The sequence below is a fragment of the Aquila chrysaetos genome, chromosome 10 (assembly GCF_900496995.4).
Source record: "Aquila chrysaetos chrysaetos chromosome 10, bAquChr1.4, whole genome shotgun sequence".
Taxonomy (NCBI): Eukaryota; Metazoa; Chordata; class Aves; order Accipitriformes; family Accipitridae; genus Aquila; species Aquila chrysaetos.
The window spans coordinates 31,144,980-31,158,932 of NC_044013.1; the positions used below are offsets into that span (position 1 = coordinate 31,144,980).

A 13,953-nucleotide genomic window follows, 5' to 3' on the forward strand; every position below is an offset into this window, starting at 1 on the left:
GCAGAACAGAGTCTGGGAGGAAACAGCCCTGGGAGGTGCTGGAGTCATGATGGGGCTGCTGCTGTGGTGCTGGGAGCAGGGAGGCAATGCAGAAGGGGAGGTTTTTAGGGCTAAGGACTCTGAGGTATTTCCAGCTGGGAAGTTGGGATTCTTCCCCTGCCTCTCCCAAAATGGTTGTAGTGGGGTCCTATCAGCCCTGTTTTTCTAGGCAGGAGGGAAACAACCTCTTCCAGAGCTGACACAGAGGGAAAAAATCTTTATTCTTTGGCACCAGCAAAAGACAGCGTTTTGAGAACAAGGCTGAACAATGTGGTTCCACAATGAGCATCCTGCAAGTAACCAGCATACCACTTGCTCCATTAAGGAGACAGATCTTACTCTCAGCATCCACCGTACCATGGCAAAATTCAGCCAGCTGACTTGGAAGTCAGCCTGGGTTTACATGACAGCACTCATACCTAATTTCAACAGACCACTTCCCACAAATAGCTGTGGGGATAAAATCCCCCTCCCATTCTAGCAGCAGAGGCACAAGGAGGGGACAGTTTAGCCACATGTCACGCAGCAGGCTATGCCAAGACGGGTCTGCAAGGCCAGAAGGTCCCCAGCATCACAGCTGCCCATAAGGGTGGCTAAATTATCATGGATAAATGATATCTTTGCAAGACAAAAGGAACTTCAGGGGTCCCAAGGTGGGTCAGCAGGTCCTGGTACTCAGCAGCAGGGTTTCTAGGTCTGTGCCAAGACTCTGCTGGATGGTCTTGCAGGACTTCTCCAGGGCATAGACCTCTCAGCTCCCAGTGCTCACTGCAGCTCCAGGGTGTTCACATATTCTTTCACCCACCTGGCATCAGGGTTAGCACAGACCTCACGGTCCTTCCTGGTGATGAACCTGTCAAGGGAGGTGGGGAGGTGTTACAGCCCCAGAGGGGGAAAGGGGCATGAGGGCCTTGTGTCACTCCCTGGGCACATGCTGACCTGCCCTATGATCAGAGCTAGCTCCCAAGGGAATCACGTCCCTTCCAGGCTCCCATCCCACAAACCCCCAAGCATCAGGGGGCTGCAGAGCCTGCTAAAACCCAGAGGGGAGGGAGAGATCAGGGTCCCCTGGGAGAACTGCCCCCCATGCTCAGATGTTCCTGGCCATGTTCAGTGCAGAGGTGAGCCTGGATGCAGCACGTGGGCAGCTGGTATATCAGGTGCAAGTCTTGCAGGTGGTACATTATGTGCATTGGGCTCATCACCACTGGGAGGTCCTGCTGGCTACACAGGGACCTCCTTCCCACACCCTATTCCCAGCACCAGGATGGTTCAAGGAAACCACTTATTTCTCAGCTGAGGAGGATGAGTGCTTATGTGTTGCACATGTGACCCATGGTGGCTGCCCCATTCCCTCTTATTGCAGGTATGGTTCCTCACACCACCATGCTCTCGGCCCCATTGGACGTGAAGCAAAGAGCCCAAAGGCTGGCAGAGCCTTTCCTAAGAGCCCAGAGGAGGAGCCAGTACTTACACAACTGCTGGCTGTGAGCACTTGCTGCTAGTGTAGAAATAATCCTTCACATGACTCTGGGGCAGCTTTCGTAAGGTGTAGCTGAAGCAGCACACAGTTGTGTCAGCCCCAACTGGAAGAGATCAAGAAAGCCAACATGAGTCTATTACTCAATAAACTGCACATTCCCCAGCCGAGAGCATGGGCAACCATCCCCTTAATCAGCTGTGGCGCCCTCTTGTCTTCCTGTTTCCCCAGAAAGTCAGCAAGAAATTGCTGTGAACACCAAAGCTTAATTAGTCATTGCTAGGATTGCTTGTTAAATGTTTTGCACTTACTTCCAATGATAAAAATACTTTCAGTCACCCTGGGACCACTCCTAAAGCCCAGCAACAAAATCAGGGGAGATGAAAGCTGAAAACTTTAATACTTATTGGTAAAATTCATCCCTAAGATAAAAGGATGCGAGAAAGGAAGAGCAGACCCAAGAAAGCAGAAGCTATTCACACAGGTTTCCAAACTTTGCAGCTAACATTTTCCAGCTCTGCTTCAAATTCACTGCCAGTCAGAGCAAAAATCCACCCCAAGAGAGCAGAGAGAGATGCTGTACTCACTTGGAGCAGGAGAGGCCTGAGAAAAGAGGGCAGCAACAAGGATGATGGATAGGCACACTGCAGAGACGTTCATTATGGACAGAGATGAGCTGCAAGGGAGAGACAGAGCAGACTCCTCCTGTGTCTGATGCGTGGTGCTCGCTCAGTCCTTGCTTTTTATAGGGACCGTGGCCGGCCCCGTCAGTTAGATTTCAAGACAAACACTTGGAGTTTCCATAGTGTAACAGAGCTGATGTCACAGCACCTTTGCCTCAGAAATGCTGAAAAAAAGGAAGCAGTAGGTCTAGGAAATACCAGAATAGCTTTTGTGTGAGGTGAGGTAAGTTTGAGCAAACTGGCACCCACAAGGGCTATACTGACCAAGACAGGATATGAAACCACCCTTGAACAGCAGGTTCACACTTAGATTCACCAACATGCCAGCAGTACTCATCAACCTCAACCCAGTATCCTCCCCGAAGGTCCTTTTCAAGGACCCAGGCCTTGAGGACAAAGGTGCTTAGATCCTCAGAATGGCTCAGGGACACTGCAGGTCCAGCCAGGGAGTCCTTGCTCCTGTGGTGGGTCTGGGACATGCACAGGGTGGATGCAGGGGGGCAGTGCAGACAGCATGGGCAGCAGGCATGCTCTGAGCTCTGTGTGCAGGCAGCAAGGATGGCTGGCACCCTGGAGACTGGTTGTAGATCTGGGCACCATAAAAAGTGCAGTCTTGGCACCATAAAACACAAAATCCTCAATGCTGTGCTTCCAGTATGGAGCTCAGGACCTTCAAACCCATTGTAACACACCCCAGCATCAGTCAGTAAGGGGAGCCCAACTCGATGATCTGACTCTACAAACACTGTCTTCTCCCAGAGACACAGGGCAAACACAAGTGCCAGCATAGGTTTGGTACAAGGTGGGATGCAGAAGGCAGAGCAGGAGGTTCCCCTGCCCAGGGACTGGAGGGGAACCAGCTCTCGTGCAAGCGTGTACCCCCACCCCTTGTGCACTCTCACAGTCACAGGGCCTACGATGTGCTCTGCCCAGAGCCCCCCAGCACTGCCCTTGCCACTAAGCAATGGGCTCCCCAGGAAGCATTTCCCCTTTTTCCACCTCCCTCTTCTCTGCAACAGACATGAAATTTACCAGCTCACAGCCCGTGGTTTCTCTGGGTATTTTCACACCCAGCTCCCAGTGAAAACTGCCATTCACGAGGCACCATGAGCTCATCTCCCCGGGATTTCCTCACTGCCCCGCAGCCCCGGTAAAGCAGCAGGGACCACAGGGCAGTGCTGCTCTGTTCCCCCAGCTGGAGACCTCCTTGTGTCTTGGTGTATTGGGGCTGGCTCTTACAGTGTCCCCTTCACCACAATGTCCCCACAGGTGGGGACCAGTGCTGCAAGAGTCCATGGCTTTCCCAACTCATCCTCAGAGGAGCCATCCTCACAGTGCTGGGAGTGGTTGTGTCCTGGTACCCTGAGGACTCCTGCCTTCAAAAGCATGCAAAGGACCTGGAGCTGAACCAAGTGACTGACACGACAAGGTTGTCACAAATATGCGGTGGTAGCATTTTGGGGCAGCACAGCAACATGCTAGCAGGTAGTCAGGTTTTGCAAGGGACAAAATCTCAGCTGGAATTTGCCAAGGGACATCCCACTCTCAGGGATGGAGAGGGGGATTATTTATTGCTACTCCTGTATTACATGTCCTTCAGTATTGCAATTAGCCTGTTCTGGCTAATTTATGTATGTATTGCTCATGCCCCAGATCCATGTAGGGTTGCAAAGCAAGGCAATGTGTCTCAGCCTCATGTCCTTGCTACAGTAACAATTGCATTTTGTACTGAGCCTTGACCTGTCCCTGCTGCCCCAAGGCTGTTCCTGGGGCTGGGACTTCTCTTTCGAAGGAGCAGTGCCTGTATAAAGTAAGTATTTACATCCCCACCACCTGCCTCACCACATGCACCTGCACACTCCTCAGCTTCAACATGTAGCTTCTGGGCTGCATCGCTTCGTTGTTGCATTTGGTGGGGTGGGAGTCACTCATCTCCCCTTCCCCTGCCATCACAGACAGACTGTTGGGCTATGGGACACGCAAGTGAACCTGTTTTGGTGTGCTCAGATCTGCTGGCAGAGGAAGGAACTGCTACTGTCTATGACAAAATATCTGACAGGTCCAGATACAGATCTAAGAAACCACACGGTGATACTGACGCTCCCCCAACCGCAAGGCTGCCAGAGCTCATGCTCCGTTAGAGCTTGTAGAGGCAACCGAAACCATGACATCTGCATATCTTTCAGAAAGCGCAGGGTGCCTGGGCCTCAGCCCAGCCCAGCTCCCTCTTCCCCCCACCCGAGATGCCCAAGGGATGTCACAATTCCATCTGACCATTGCACAGCCCAGCCTTGCCCCTCACTTGGCCCCGTGCAGGTTTTTGGAGGTGTATCCCATAGCCCTAACCATCACGGCAGAGATGACAGAGTGTTGGAGAGATGCCAGAGTGTTGGAAAGATGCCAGACCATTCATCCTGGCTCCATCCTTGCTCCAGGTCAGCTTTTGCGGGAGGGTGACACTCCTCCCTGCTCTCATCCTACTCTGCACTCCTCCAAAGCTCCCCACCGGCTCCCTTTGCCCTCTTCTGCTCGCTGCAATGCAGCTCCTCAGGGAAAGGTGGGGGCAAAGGCAGCAGCCAGCAGCTGGGATCCACCAGGCATTGCAGAGAAACCTGGGCAGAGATTGGGGGGCATCATGGAGACAGGGGAGCTGGATGCCAGATGTGGCACTATGAGCCCAGACCATGAAGGGCTGCAGGGGGGACTACGGGGACCATACTGGGGTTTGGCCTCAGATGGAGAGGGGAGCTGCACGTGCCATTTTAGGGAGCTGCATGGGACAAGGTGAACCACAAGGAGGTTTCTCTACTCTGTGTGCACTGACCCCTGCAAGTCAGAGAGATTTTCTCTCTGTCGATTTACTTCCCCTCCCAACCACACACGAGCATCCAAGGAGCACCGGGCCCTCTGCCGTCTCCTGGGGGAAATGTTCCTGGAGCCCTTTCATTCATCTCCGTCTCAGCGACGGCTCATCCATCTCCCGAGAAGCCCTACAGTGCTCCCTCCTGCCTGCCCAAGTGCACGCGTAGGGGTCTCCTCCCTGCACACAGCCTGGGGCAGGCAGGGCTCCTGCCAGCACCGGGCACCCCCTGGGTGTCATCCTCTGGGTCAGTGCTCATTCCCCTCGGGTCCGAACCCTGCTGCGCTGGGTGCTGCAGGGACAGGTGACAGGGGTCTGTGCCCTAGGCAGGCGTCCAGGCTCTGCAGCATCCTGTCCTGCTGCCCATGTTGGTAGCAACCACCTGGGGAGGACGACACATTTCAAGCCCCTCTCCATCTTCCTATTCAGCAGAAAGCCTCTTTTCTAGGACGTGAGTGCAGGTGGTGGGGGAAAAGTCTGGTTTTGGTTTTGCCCCAGCCTGACTTAGCCTCTTTTCAAATTTTTTTTTTCCTTAAGTGAAATGTATGGGGCCAAGGAAAGAGGCTATGTGTGGTACGCAGGTCAAGGATAAAGGGAATCACAAGCATCACTGCTGCAGGATGCCTGGGCAATGCCAGCACATAGCTGCTGCCTGTGACTTCCGCAAGGAGGCAAAAGGCAAAAGTCTCCGCTCCCTCAGAAGGACTCTCTGGAAACCAGGATCACCTACTCTTTGCAGCTCCAGATGAAGTCTCAAAAGATGGCCCCAACAGGCTGTTTTCCCCTAGAAAAAGAAAGATGCAAATGTTACTCTAAAACCAGTAGGAATGGGGACTCCAGACACACTCCCTCTGCCGGCACAAGGGCTCAGACCCCTGTTTCACTGGAACAGGGAAGGCTCTGCTGATAACAATCAGCCTGCACCTACACTGTTCTGCTTCTCCTGAGGTGACTACAGGGAAACTCTGCCTGTGCACTGGGAGTCAGGGTTGTTGCGTCCATGAAGCTGGATCGCCTGTGCCCAGTGTGATGTGTGTCACATGAGCCTGGCAATGTATAACAGCACATATGGGGTCCATGCTCCACCATCAGCAGGACTGAACCTCCCTGGTGAACCCGCAGGGGACTGCTAAGTCTTTTCTTGAACCATTGGCCATCATTGCCTTCCCCAAACCTACCTTTGACAGTGATCAGAGACCCAGCACAGCCATCTCCTGCTGCCCAGGCTTGGCAGAGATGAGGTCCACTTGCACAGAGGGTCTTCCCAGTGCCACAGCTCTCAGAAAGGAACAGACATCCCTGCAAAGTCCCCCAGAAAGGCTGTGGCATCTATCCCATCTGGTTCTCTCTTTGGGCTGTGGGGCCCAAGTGGCCCTGTCCCTTCAAGGCTTGGTTGGTGGCCACCAACAGGTCCACCACCATCACCACCTCATCCCTGGTGGTCTAGTGGTCAGGATTCGGCACTCTCACTGCCGCGGCCTGGGTTCGATTCCCAGCCAGGGAAGGGGGTTCCTGCAGCCACCGCAGCTCCCAGCCTTTTCCTGGGTGGCTGCACTGCCCTAGAGCAGCTCCTGGGGTTCAGCACAGGGTTCAGGAGCTCCCACACCCAGTGCATGGTGCTGGGTCAGGGTTGGATGAATTTTTTTTGGGGGGTAGCAGCAGCCTCCTGTCCCCCAATGCTATCGGGCTGCACGCCCCAGCAGAAAAATACCCCAGGTGGAGTGGAGGGCAGCCAGGAGCCTGTGATGGGCTGTAGGAAGGAGGGTGTTGGGCTATAGGGAGCAGGGTGATGGGCTATAGGGAGCAAGGTGACAGGCTGTAGGGAGCAGGGTGACTCAGCTGTGTGGGGTGGACATGTTATTGCAGGTTTTCTTCTTGCGATAAGGAGAGGTGCAGGGCTGCTCCGCTGAACACGGTCTTGGCCTTCTCCTAAAGGTGAGGGGTCCCTGGGAGATCAGGGCCAGGGTGGGAATAATGCAGGGTGACAGGTCTGTGTCTGTCTGTCTCTCCTGGGGACAGGAGGGCAGGGGCTGCCAGTAAAATCTCCCGCTGTGAGCAGGATTTGAACCTGCGCGGGGAAACCCCATTGGATTTCAAGTCCAACGCCTTCACCGCTCGGCCATCACAGCAGCTTGCACAGAGTGTCTCCACAGGAGCCCGTGGCTGTCACCCTGCCCCAGGGGACAGAACAGGACCTGATCACACCCTGGATGTGGGTTGTGCCATCCTGGCTCCTGCTATACACCCAGCACAGGTACTACTGTTACTGCTGCCACCTGCCCTGCACAGAGCTAAGGCTGAAACGGAAATCAGCATCCCAGCAGCGCTGGGAAAGGCAACTGGGCACCAGTCACAACATCAGTGGTGGTGACATGGGAGACAGACATGGTGGGAGGTCTACGTTCTATCTCGTCTCCTTATATCCAACAGGAAACTTGTTCCTGAATGACCATCCCCAACCTCCTTTCTCAGTCTGGGAATGTCCCAGCCTCCTCCACCCCCCTCTCCCCCCAATATACATATATTTGTCTCTGTGAAAACAGGTCCAGACTTCACTGAGGCAGTCTGACACACAGACCAGGCAGAGTTTTGTCTTATAGCTGGCAGGATGATGTTGCAGATTTGTGTGATTTTCACCAGGTTGCTGCATGCCTTTTGGCTTTTGGAAGAGGTGATTTGGAGAAAGGAAGAAAAGGTGACTGTCGAGAGGAAATCCTTGCTAAGCGAGGTCTGGTAGTGACCTTGGCCTCTCCTTTGGAGCACAAATATCCTATTTGGAAGATAGTCCTAGAAGCACTTGCCTATCCCTGGTTTGGGTGGGAGATAGATAGCTCTGGGAACCTGAGATATCCAAGGCCCTCTCTGGGTTCCCAGAGTTATGCTCAAAAGCTGTGCAAGTGCTTTGCTATGTCATTTCCACCCCACGCCTCTTCCATGGGGTTTCATTGGCAGGGAGCAGTTTGGATGGAAACCTCACTGTGCAGGAACTGCTCCTCTGTGCTCAGCTCTCAGCCCAAAGGGCTGTCTGCACCGCCATCCTCCCTGGCCTCTGCCTCACTTAGTGGTTTGATTTCCCTCCTGCACTGGCCAGGAAGGAGCATAGTCCTGACACTGAGTCAGGCTTGGCATAGTCCCACAGGCATGGACAGATGCCCAGGCATGGGTGGCCACCTGCTCAGATACAATCACTGGACACATGAGATAGTGACTAGAGCAAGGCTAGCAAATGTAATAGAGCTCAAGAGAGGGGTGAGTGAGGGGAATACTGTCTTTGGACAATTATGGCAAGACTCAGGAGAAAGGTTAAGCTTAAATTCATCCTTTTCAGTTATCCAGGTTTCCTTCCCCCTCTTCTAGGTGCCATGTTTGTGTTCAGAGCTGGGACATACATTTCTTGAATCTCCTGAAGTGCCTGTGGGGTTCAGGTTAGGGTATGGCACAAGAGTAGAGAGCCTTCAGAGCTGCAAAGCCACTAACATCCTGATGGGCACAGTTAGTGAAGATGAGGTCTATGGTCTGGAATGAGCTATTTCTCTTTACTCCTTCTGAGGATGAAGTACTGTGCATTTGGTATCCAAAGAGGTCTGTTGAGGTGAGGTTTCATTTCAGGGTAAGAGTTTGAACATCCTTCAGATGGCAAACAGAGGAACATGGAGGGACCAGACCAGAGCACATAGACCTGCACATTACCAGAGCACAAAAGGAGGGAGCTGGAGGAGTCTGCATGGTATATGGAAAGGACGGGGGGGGGGGTCTAGACCCCAATGGAGGGACCTGGAGAGGACCAGAGGGACCCGGAGATCAGTGGTACCCTAAGAGAGGAGCTTGGAGGGGACCAGAGCTTGAAAGATATGCCTGAAGGGGTTAAGGAGGGCAAAAGGTGGGGTCTGGAGAGCTCAGGAACCCAGACAGAGGTGTCTGGGGGAGACCGGAGGAGACCGTATCCCCTAACTGGTTCTTGCAGCCTGGCTGGACTCGGACTATTATTGCACTGACCAGAATTCCCACAACATTTCTCAGAGTTGGTTTGGGTTTTTTTTTGTTGACTTTCTTTCTTATCTAATCTTGTGTCATCAGCAGGGAACACTTATTTTCATCTACAATTCTTGTGGTATTTACAGACAAAACAATCTTGCCTAGTAGAAAGATCAGGATGTGTTTATAGAAAAGTCTGAGTTCAACAGAGAACTGACATCTCTTCTCTTGTAATAAATGGCACTTTTCAGTATTATGCAATATAGAAAACCACAAAGTCTGTCATGAGACAGAACTTATTCTTCCTCAAAGAAATGTTCAGGCTCTGCTTCTACTTGCAAGTTTTCACCCTTTGATGTTGCAAGTTTCAGAAAATAGTGACTGCCTTGCTCAAGTGCTGGCTTTGCTGGACCCAGCACACAGTGGTCACCATTCACTGCTGCATCCCATTACCTGATGTAATGTTGAAGACACTTTGTCCTGACCATGAAACAGTGCTTAAGCATCTCACTGGCTGTAATATGATGACATATGATGATCAAGAGGCGACTACTACCTGTGCATTGTGACTACTAATGAACCCCTGCAAGCTCCGTCCATACAGACATTCTTTCACATGGTTAAGCATTGAATCAAACCACAGAATCTGTGATAATTTTTTACAACTATTCATGTATTCAGCCTCTCTAGAAATTAAGTTGTAGTCCAGGGAAAAGAATCCACTGCAGCGAATTACTCCCATGTCTCCCAGCTGGTGCGGCACGATGAAAACCACAGTGAGTATCTAAAGCTTCTCCCACTCTCTCTTTGTTTAAATAAATCTCTGGAGCTTTTGAAGCCATGTATTCTCCCAGTGGCTTTCTAGGGGCCTGACAACTGCTTCTGCTTTGGTGTATGGCTGTGTCCTAGATTTCCAGATAAGATGGGAAATGGTTCCAGAGCAGGAAGATAACATAAAGTGGAAAAATGGAAAAACCATCCTCCTGTTTGGCATAAATGACAGCTGAGGTCTCCTTCTAGACCTGCCAAGCCCATCTCCAGAGAAGCCATCTCCCACTCTCCAGTCTGAGCATGGGGTCACAGTCTGAAGGAAAAGTGGAAGGGTTTGAAGAGGGGTTTTATTAAAAGATGGGGCAGGAAGAAGTTTGGTTCATGAGGAGGAGCTGAAGATTTTATTCATGGAGAGGAGAGGGAGTTTGGTCCATGGGAAGGGGAATAAGGGACCAGCCCCTGGGGAAGGAGAGTTGTTCATAGGGAAGAGGTTTGCTAGCTGCTGCTCAGGACAGGAGTCATGTTTGGGCCTTGCAAGCTGAGGTCTTTCCGTGGATGGATGTGCGGTAGCTTGTCCTGGTGGGTGTGGTGGGTCCTACCACTGTGCTAGAAAGTCACAGATGGCCTTCCTCAGCTTTCCTGCCCTGGGAACTGTGCCTACTGCTTGTGGCAGAGTTAGGTCTGAGTGCCCTACCCTGCTGAGTCATGTTGAGTTGGCATAGCCCCCATGACTGCAGGGACTGCCAAGAGCGCTGCAGGTGACAGCAGTAGCAAGAGTGCTTGGGCTGTCCTACAGTACAGACTGAGAAGGCCATGGATGGTCATCGCATGGGTGTGTTTTCTGGAAAGAGGCACGAAGCAGTCTGTACTCACCGATGGCACTGCCCAGTCTGTTGGGCTCACCTATTTCTGCATGGCAGGCAGAGCCCCTGTGCACTTGCCTGGAGTACCTCATCGTGTCTATGAAGTAGTCTCCATGGCTGATGGAGGGCTGCACTAAGAAGGCTTCATAGGCTTGGGTGCTGATGAGTGGTGAACCTTTAAAGGAGGACTTCAAAGAGAGGTAATAATCTCACTCGTGGGCATCATGCAGCTGGAGAAACTCCTGAAGTGAACACCTCAGTGACGCTAGAAAGACTTGCAGTGCCACCTCCTGAGCATCCCTTGCTGTTGCTCTCACTCCCACACCAAACTGTGAAAGCTCCCACTGAGAGAAGGGTCAGGAGTGAGCTGACCATGACATGGGCATGAGGCCCTCAAGCACATCTGCAGCTACTGCAAGATGGGTACCAGCTCCTCCTGGGGGACTGAGGTTTTTGTCTCAGCAAACCTCACCAGTTACCATCCCAGGCTCGAGCGTGAGACCTCCTGGTGTGCCAGTTCCTCTCCTCTAGAGCTGCTGGCTGATGGGGGTAGATTAGTTGAACCGTGGGCAGAAGGAAAGTGCTCTGGGTGGGAGAGCTACAGCTCTAGAGTGTGATGAAGTAAAGAGGAAATAATCTCTTAGCCAAAAGCTTCTCAAGTTTTTCACATGCTTTCAACCCACATTGCTGCTCTGGGGCTGGATCCTTACATATTCTCCAGAGAGTATCCAGTCATGAGCCTGTATCCAGACCCTGGACGTACCCTTGAGCCCGTAAGAGCTATTCCAGAAAGCTGGACTGAGCTGTGCAGGGTATTCTCATTACCAGCTTTCCCCTGTACACCATCTTCTGAAACTCCTCTGCCGTCCAGAGGCTGTATTTGGCCTTGAGCATAGAACCAGATGGCCTTCTCCATAAAGAGTTAAAGTTACTTTTTAGTGCTGCAGCCTTTATATTTTTAAAGCTGGACAAACTGGTTTTATTAACTGTCACCTCTGAACTGCTGGGAACTTTTCCTCCTCTACTCACCCTACAATTTCTGTGGGGCTAAGCTACCACTTCTTACTTTTTTCCATTTTATCCTGCTCACTCCATCCCTTTACAAGCTCTGCCCTTCATCTGTTGGAGGAGAAAATGCACTGGATACAGTTTTTTAAACCTCTAATTGTTCTTCCATGCCATTGTGCCCTGGACAAGGACAGACTTGGCTTCAGGCTGTTGGGTCTCAGTAGTATGCAAATAAATCCACAGTTTGAAATATGGGAAAAATATGTCATTGGCAGGTGAAGAAGGAACTTTCTATGTTTGAAGTTGTACCTAAATTAGGTCCTTAATCACTGTTAAACTTGAGACATTGTGGTTCACACATGCATTTTATTATCATAAATGTGTCTGTGTCATGAAAATGAGTGCTAAAAATGCTTGCAGGAAAACCAGAGGTGTGTCAAATGGGAAAGGGGAGGATGTTGCTTTTTGTGATTAGAATGGGAAATAATGAATGTAATAATGAGCTGTTTCTTTTTTGTGTTGCTTAAGTTTAATGATCTTGTTGCTACAGCTGATGTTTAATCATGTATTTAGCAAACATCATCAGTGGTCACATAGCTACAGGTTGTTAGATTTACACTAGGATTTACAGGTGAAGGTCTGCAGCCTGAATAGTAATACTGAGAAGTAATGTTAGGAATACCAAGAGCCTGAAAGAGAAGAAATGTGCAGCTTCTAAATGCTCAAGACAGAGAGGACAGCTGATGGAGGAATCTGCTGCTTCATTGGCTAATTAATGGAAAATTAATGCCCTGGCTGCCCAGATGTCTTGTATGCTTTGCTAAATGAACATCAGCCTTGGTGGGCAGGATACCCTGGTTTCTCTTGAAGCTCAAAAGATTGCACCAAAACACCATAAATCCTATTTGGAGGTGACATAGGACAGCTTGCCTGTGGACATGTGAAAGCCCTGGGTACTGCACTTGCTTACACCCAGGCTTGAGTAATTGGTAGGACACGTATCACGTTAATACAACATTTGCATGGCAGATGATTCCAATCGTGGGAGTAGCATCGGGCCACCTGCAAATGTTGGTACACACCCTCAAAGGCAGACGGTGTCCCTGTACCAAGGGCAACCAGGGTTACCAAACTGTCACTGAGATGCTAATGCAATTGCAATGACACGTATCACAAATACAAAAGAAATAACAAAACCACCCTTCAGGTACCTGGACTTCTGCTTACGTACATTTTGTAGGCAGAAAGCTGGATGGACAAGGTAAAGCACCTGCCAGGGTGATCAAAGTCCCCCTGGTACTAGGGGCTAGCTTCTGCTTTTGGTTTTTCAATTTCTCTTTAGGGCAGAAATATTGACATTGTATTTTCAGCTTCTGAAAACCTGATGTTCACAAATCTTTTTTTTTTTTCCCACATTTAAAATGACACATGTTTGTTAGCAGTTTCCTTTCTCATATTTTCTTTTTATTTATTTTGGCTTAATAAGAACTGTGAAAATATTTAAACAGTAGGAAGGATTGGCTACCTAATCTTGTGAGATTTACATGGCTGATTGTCAGTAAGAATTCAGCATTGTCTTTTGTGATCAGCCTGTATAGCTGTCATCATCCACGTTGAAGTGCTCAGCTGGCCCAACACTTTGTCCTTTCCAGACATTTCAGGATGGAATCTTCCATTTTGCACCTCTGGCCTGTTCTTATTTAGACAGATATAACTTTGTCATTGTCCATATCACTGTGTATATGATTTTGCTGAAAACAGCTCGAGCTTGCTCTGTGCAACTGCCTTGTTCTTTGTCCAGTCTTTGTCATCCACAATGATCAGCAGTTATTTTTATATGCATTTCCAAATCACTGATGATCTGACTACTGTTTAATCATACAAACCATCTCACTAAGTAATTTTAAATGGGACACAACTTTGGTTTTCCTGGATACAAATTTTGGCAGGTCCACCGTTCAGACAAGCTGTATTTAGACCTTGGTATACTCCACAAGTGCATGTTGGCAAAACAACCCATTTCTGTCTTCCCAAACCATCAGAGATGTCAACCAAAAGCGAAAAAGAAGCCAAATTTCACCATCATCTTTTACCATCATAAAATTAAGCCGATCTCTTTCACTTGCAGAAAAGAAATGTGTGCCTTTATTCTTTTTCCCTTTTTACTGATTTGTCAAAAAGGAAGTCAACATTTATGCAGAAGGAATGGAGAATTGTGCACCTTTCTGCTTAATCCAGAAAAGCAAACCAGTAGATATTTCCTCTTGGCTCAAT

General features: G+C 50.2%; 1 protein-coding gene and 2 non-coding genes across 3 annotated transcripts; 1 reads left to right on the forward strand and 2 right to left on the reverse strand.

Annotated features, from left to right (window-relative positions):
- Nucleotides 1-241: 241 nt before the first annotated feature.
- LOC115347274 (C-C motif chemokine 5-like) lies at nucleotides 242-2,341 on the reverse strand. The gene is made up of 3 exons (XM_030028464.2): nucleotides 2,107-2,341; nucleotides 1,514-1,625; nucleotides 242-892 (listed from the first exon to the last, which is right to left on the reverse strand). The coding sequence occupies exons 1-3, from the start codon at nucleotides 2,177-2,179 to the stop codon at nucleotides 805-807; spliced, it is 273 nt and encodes a 90-aa protein (XP_029884324.1). The 5' UTR covers nucleotides 2,180-2,341; the 3' UTR covers nucleotides 242-804.
- Nucleotides 2,342-6,494: 4,153 nt separating this feature from the next.
- On the forward strand, nucleotides 6,495-6,566 carry TRNAE-CUC. The gene has a single exon. It is a non-coding gene; the product is annotated as a tRNA-Glu (tRNA).
- Nucleotides 6,567-7,109: 543 nt separating this feature from the next.
- TRNAS-UGA lies at nucleotides 7,110-7,191 on the reverse strand. Its single transcript has one exon. It is a non-coding gene; the product is annotated as a tRNA-Ser (tRNA).
- Nucleotides 7,192-13,953: the final 6,762 nt, after the last annotated feature.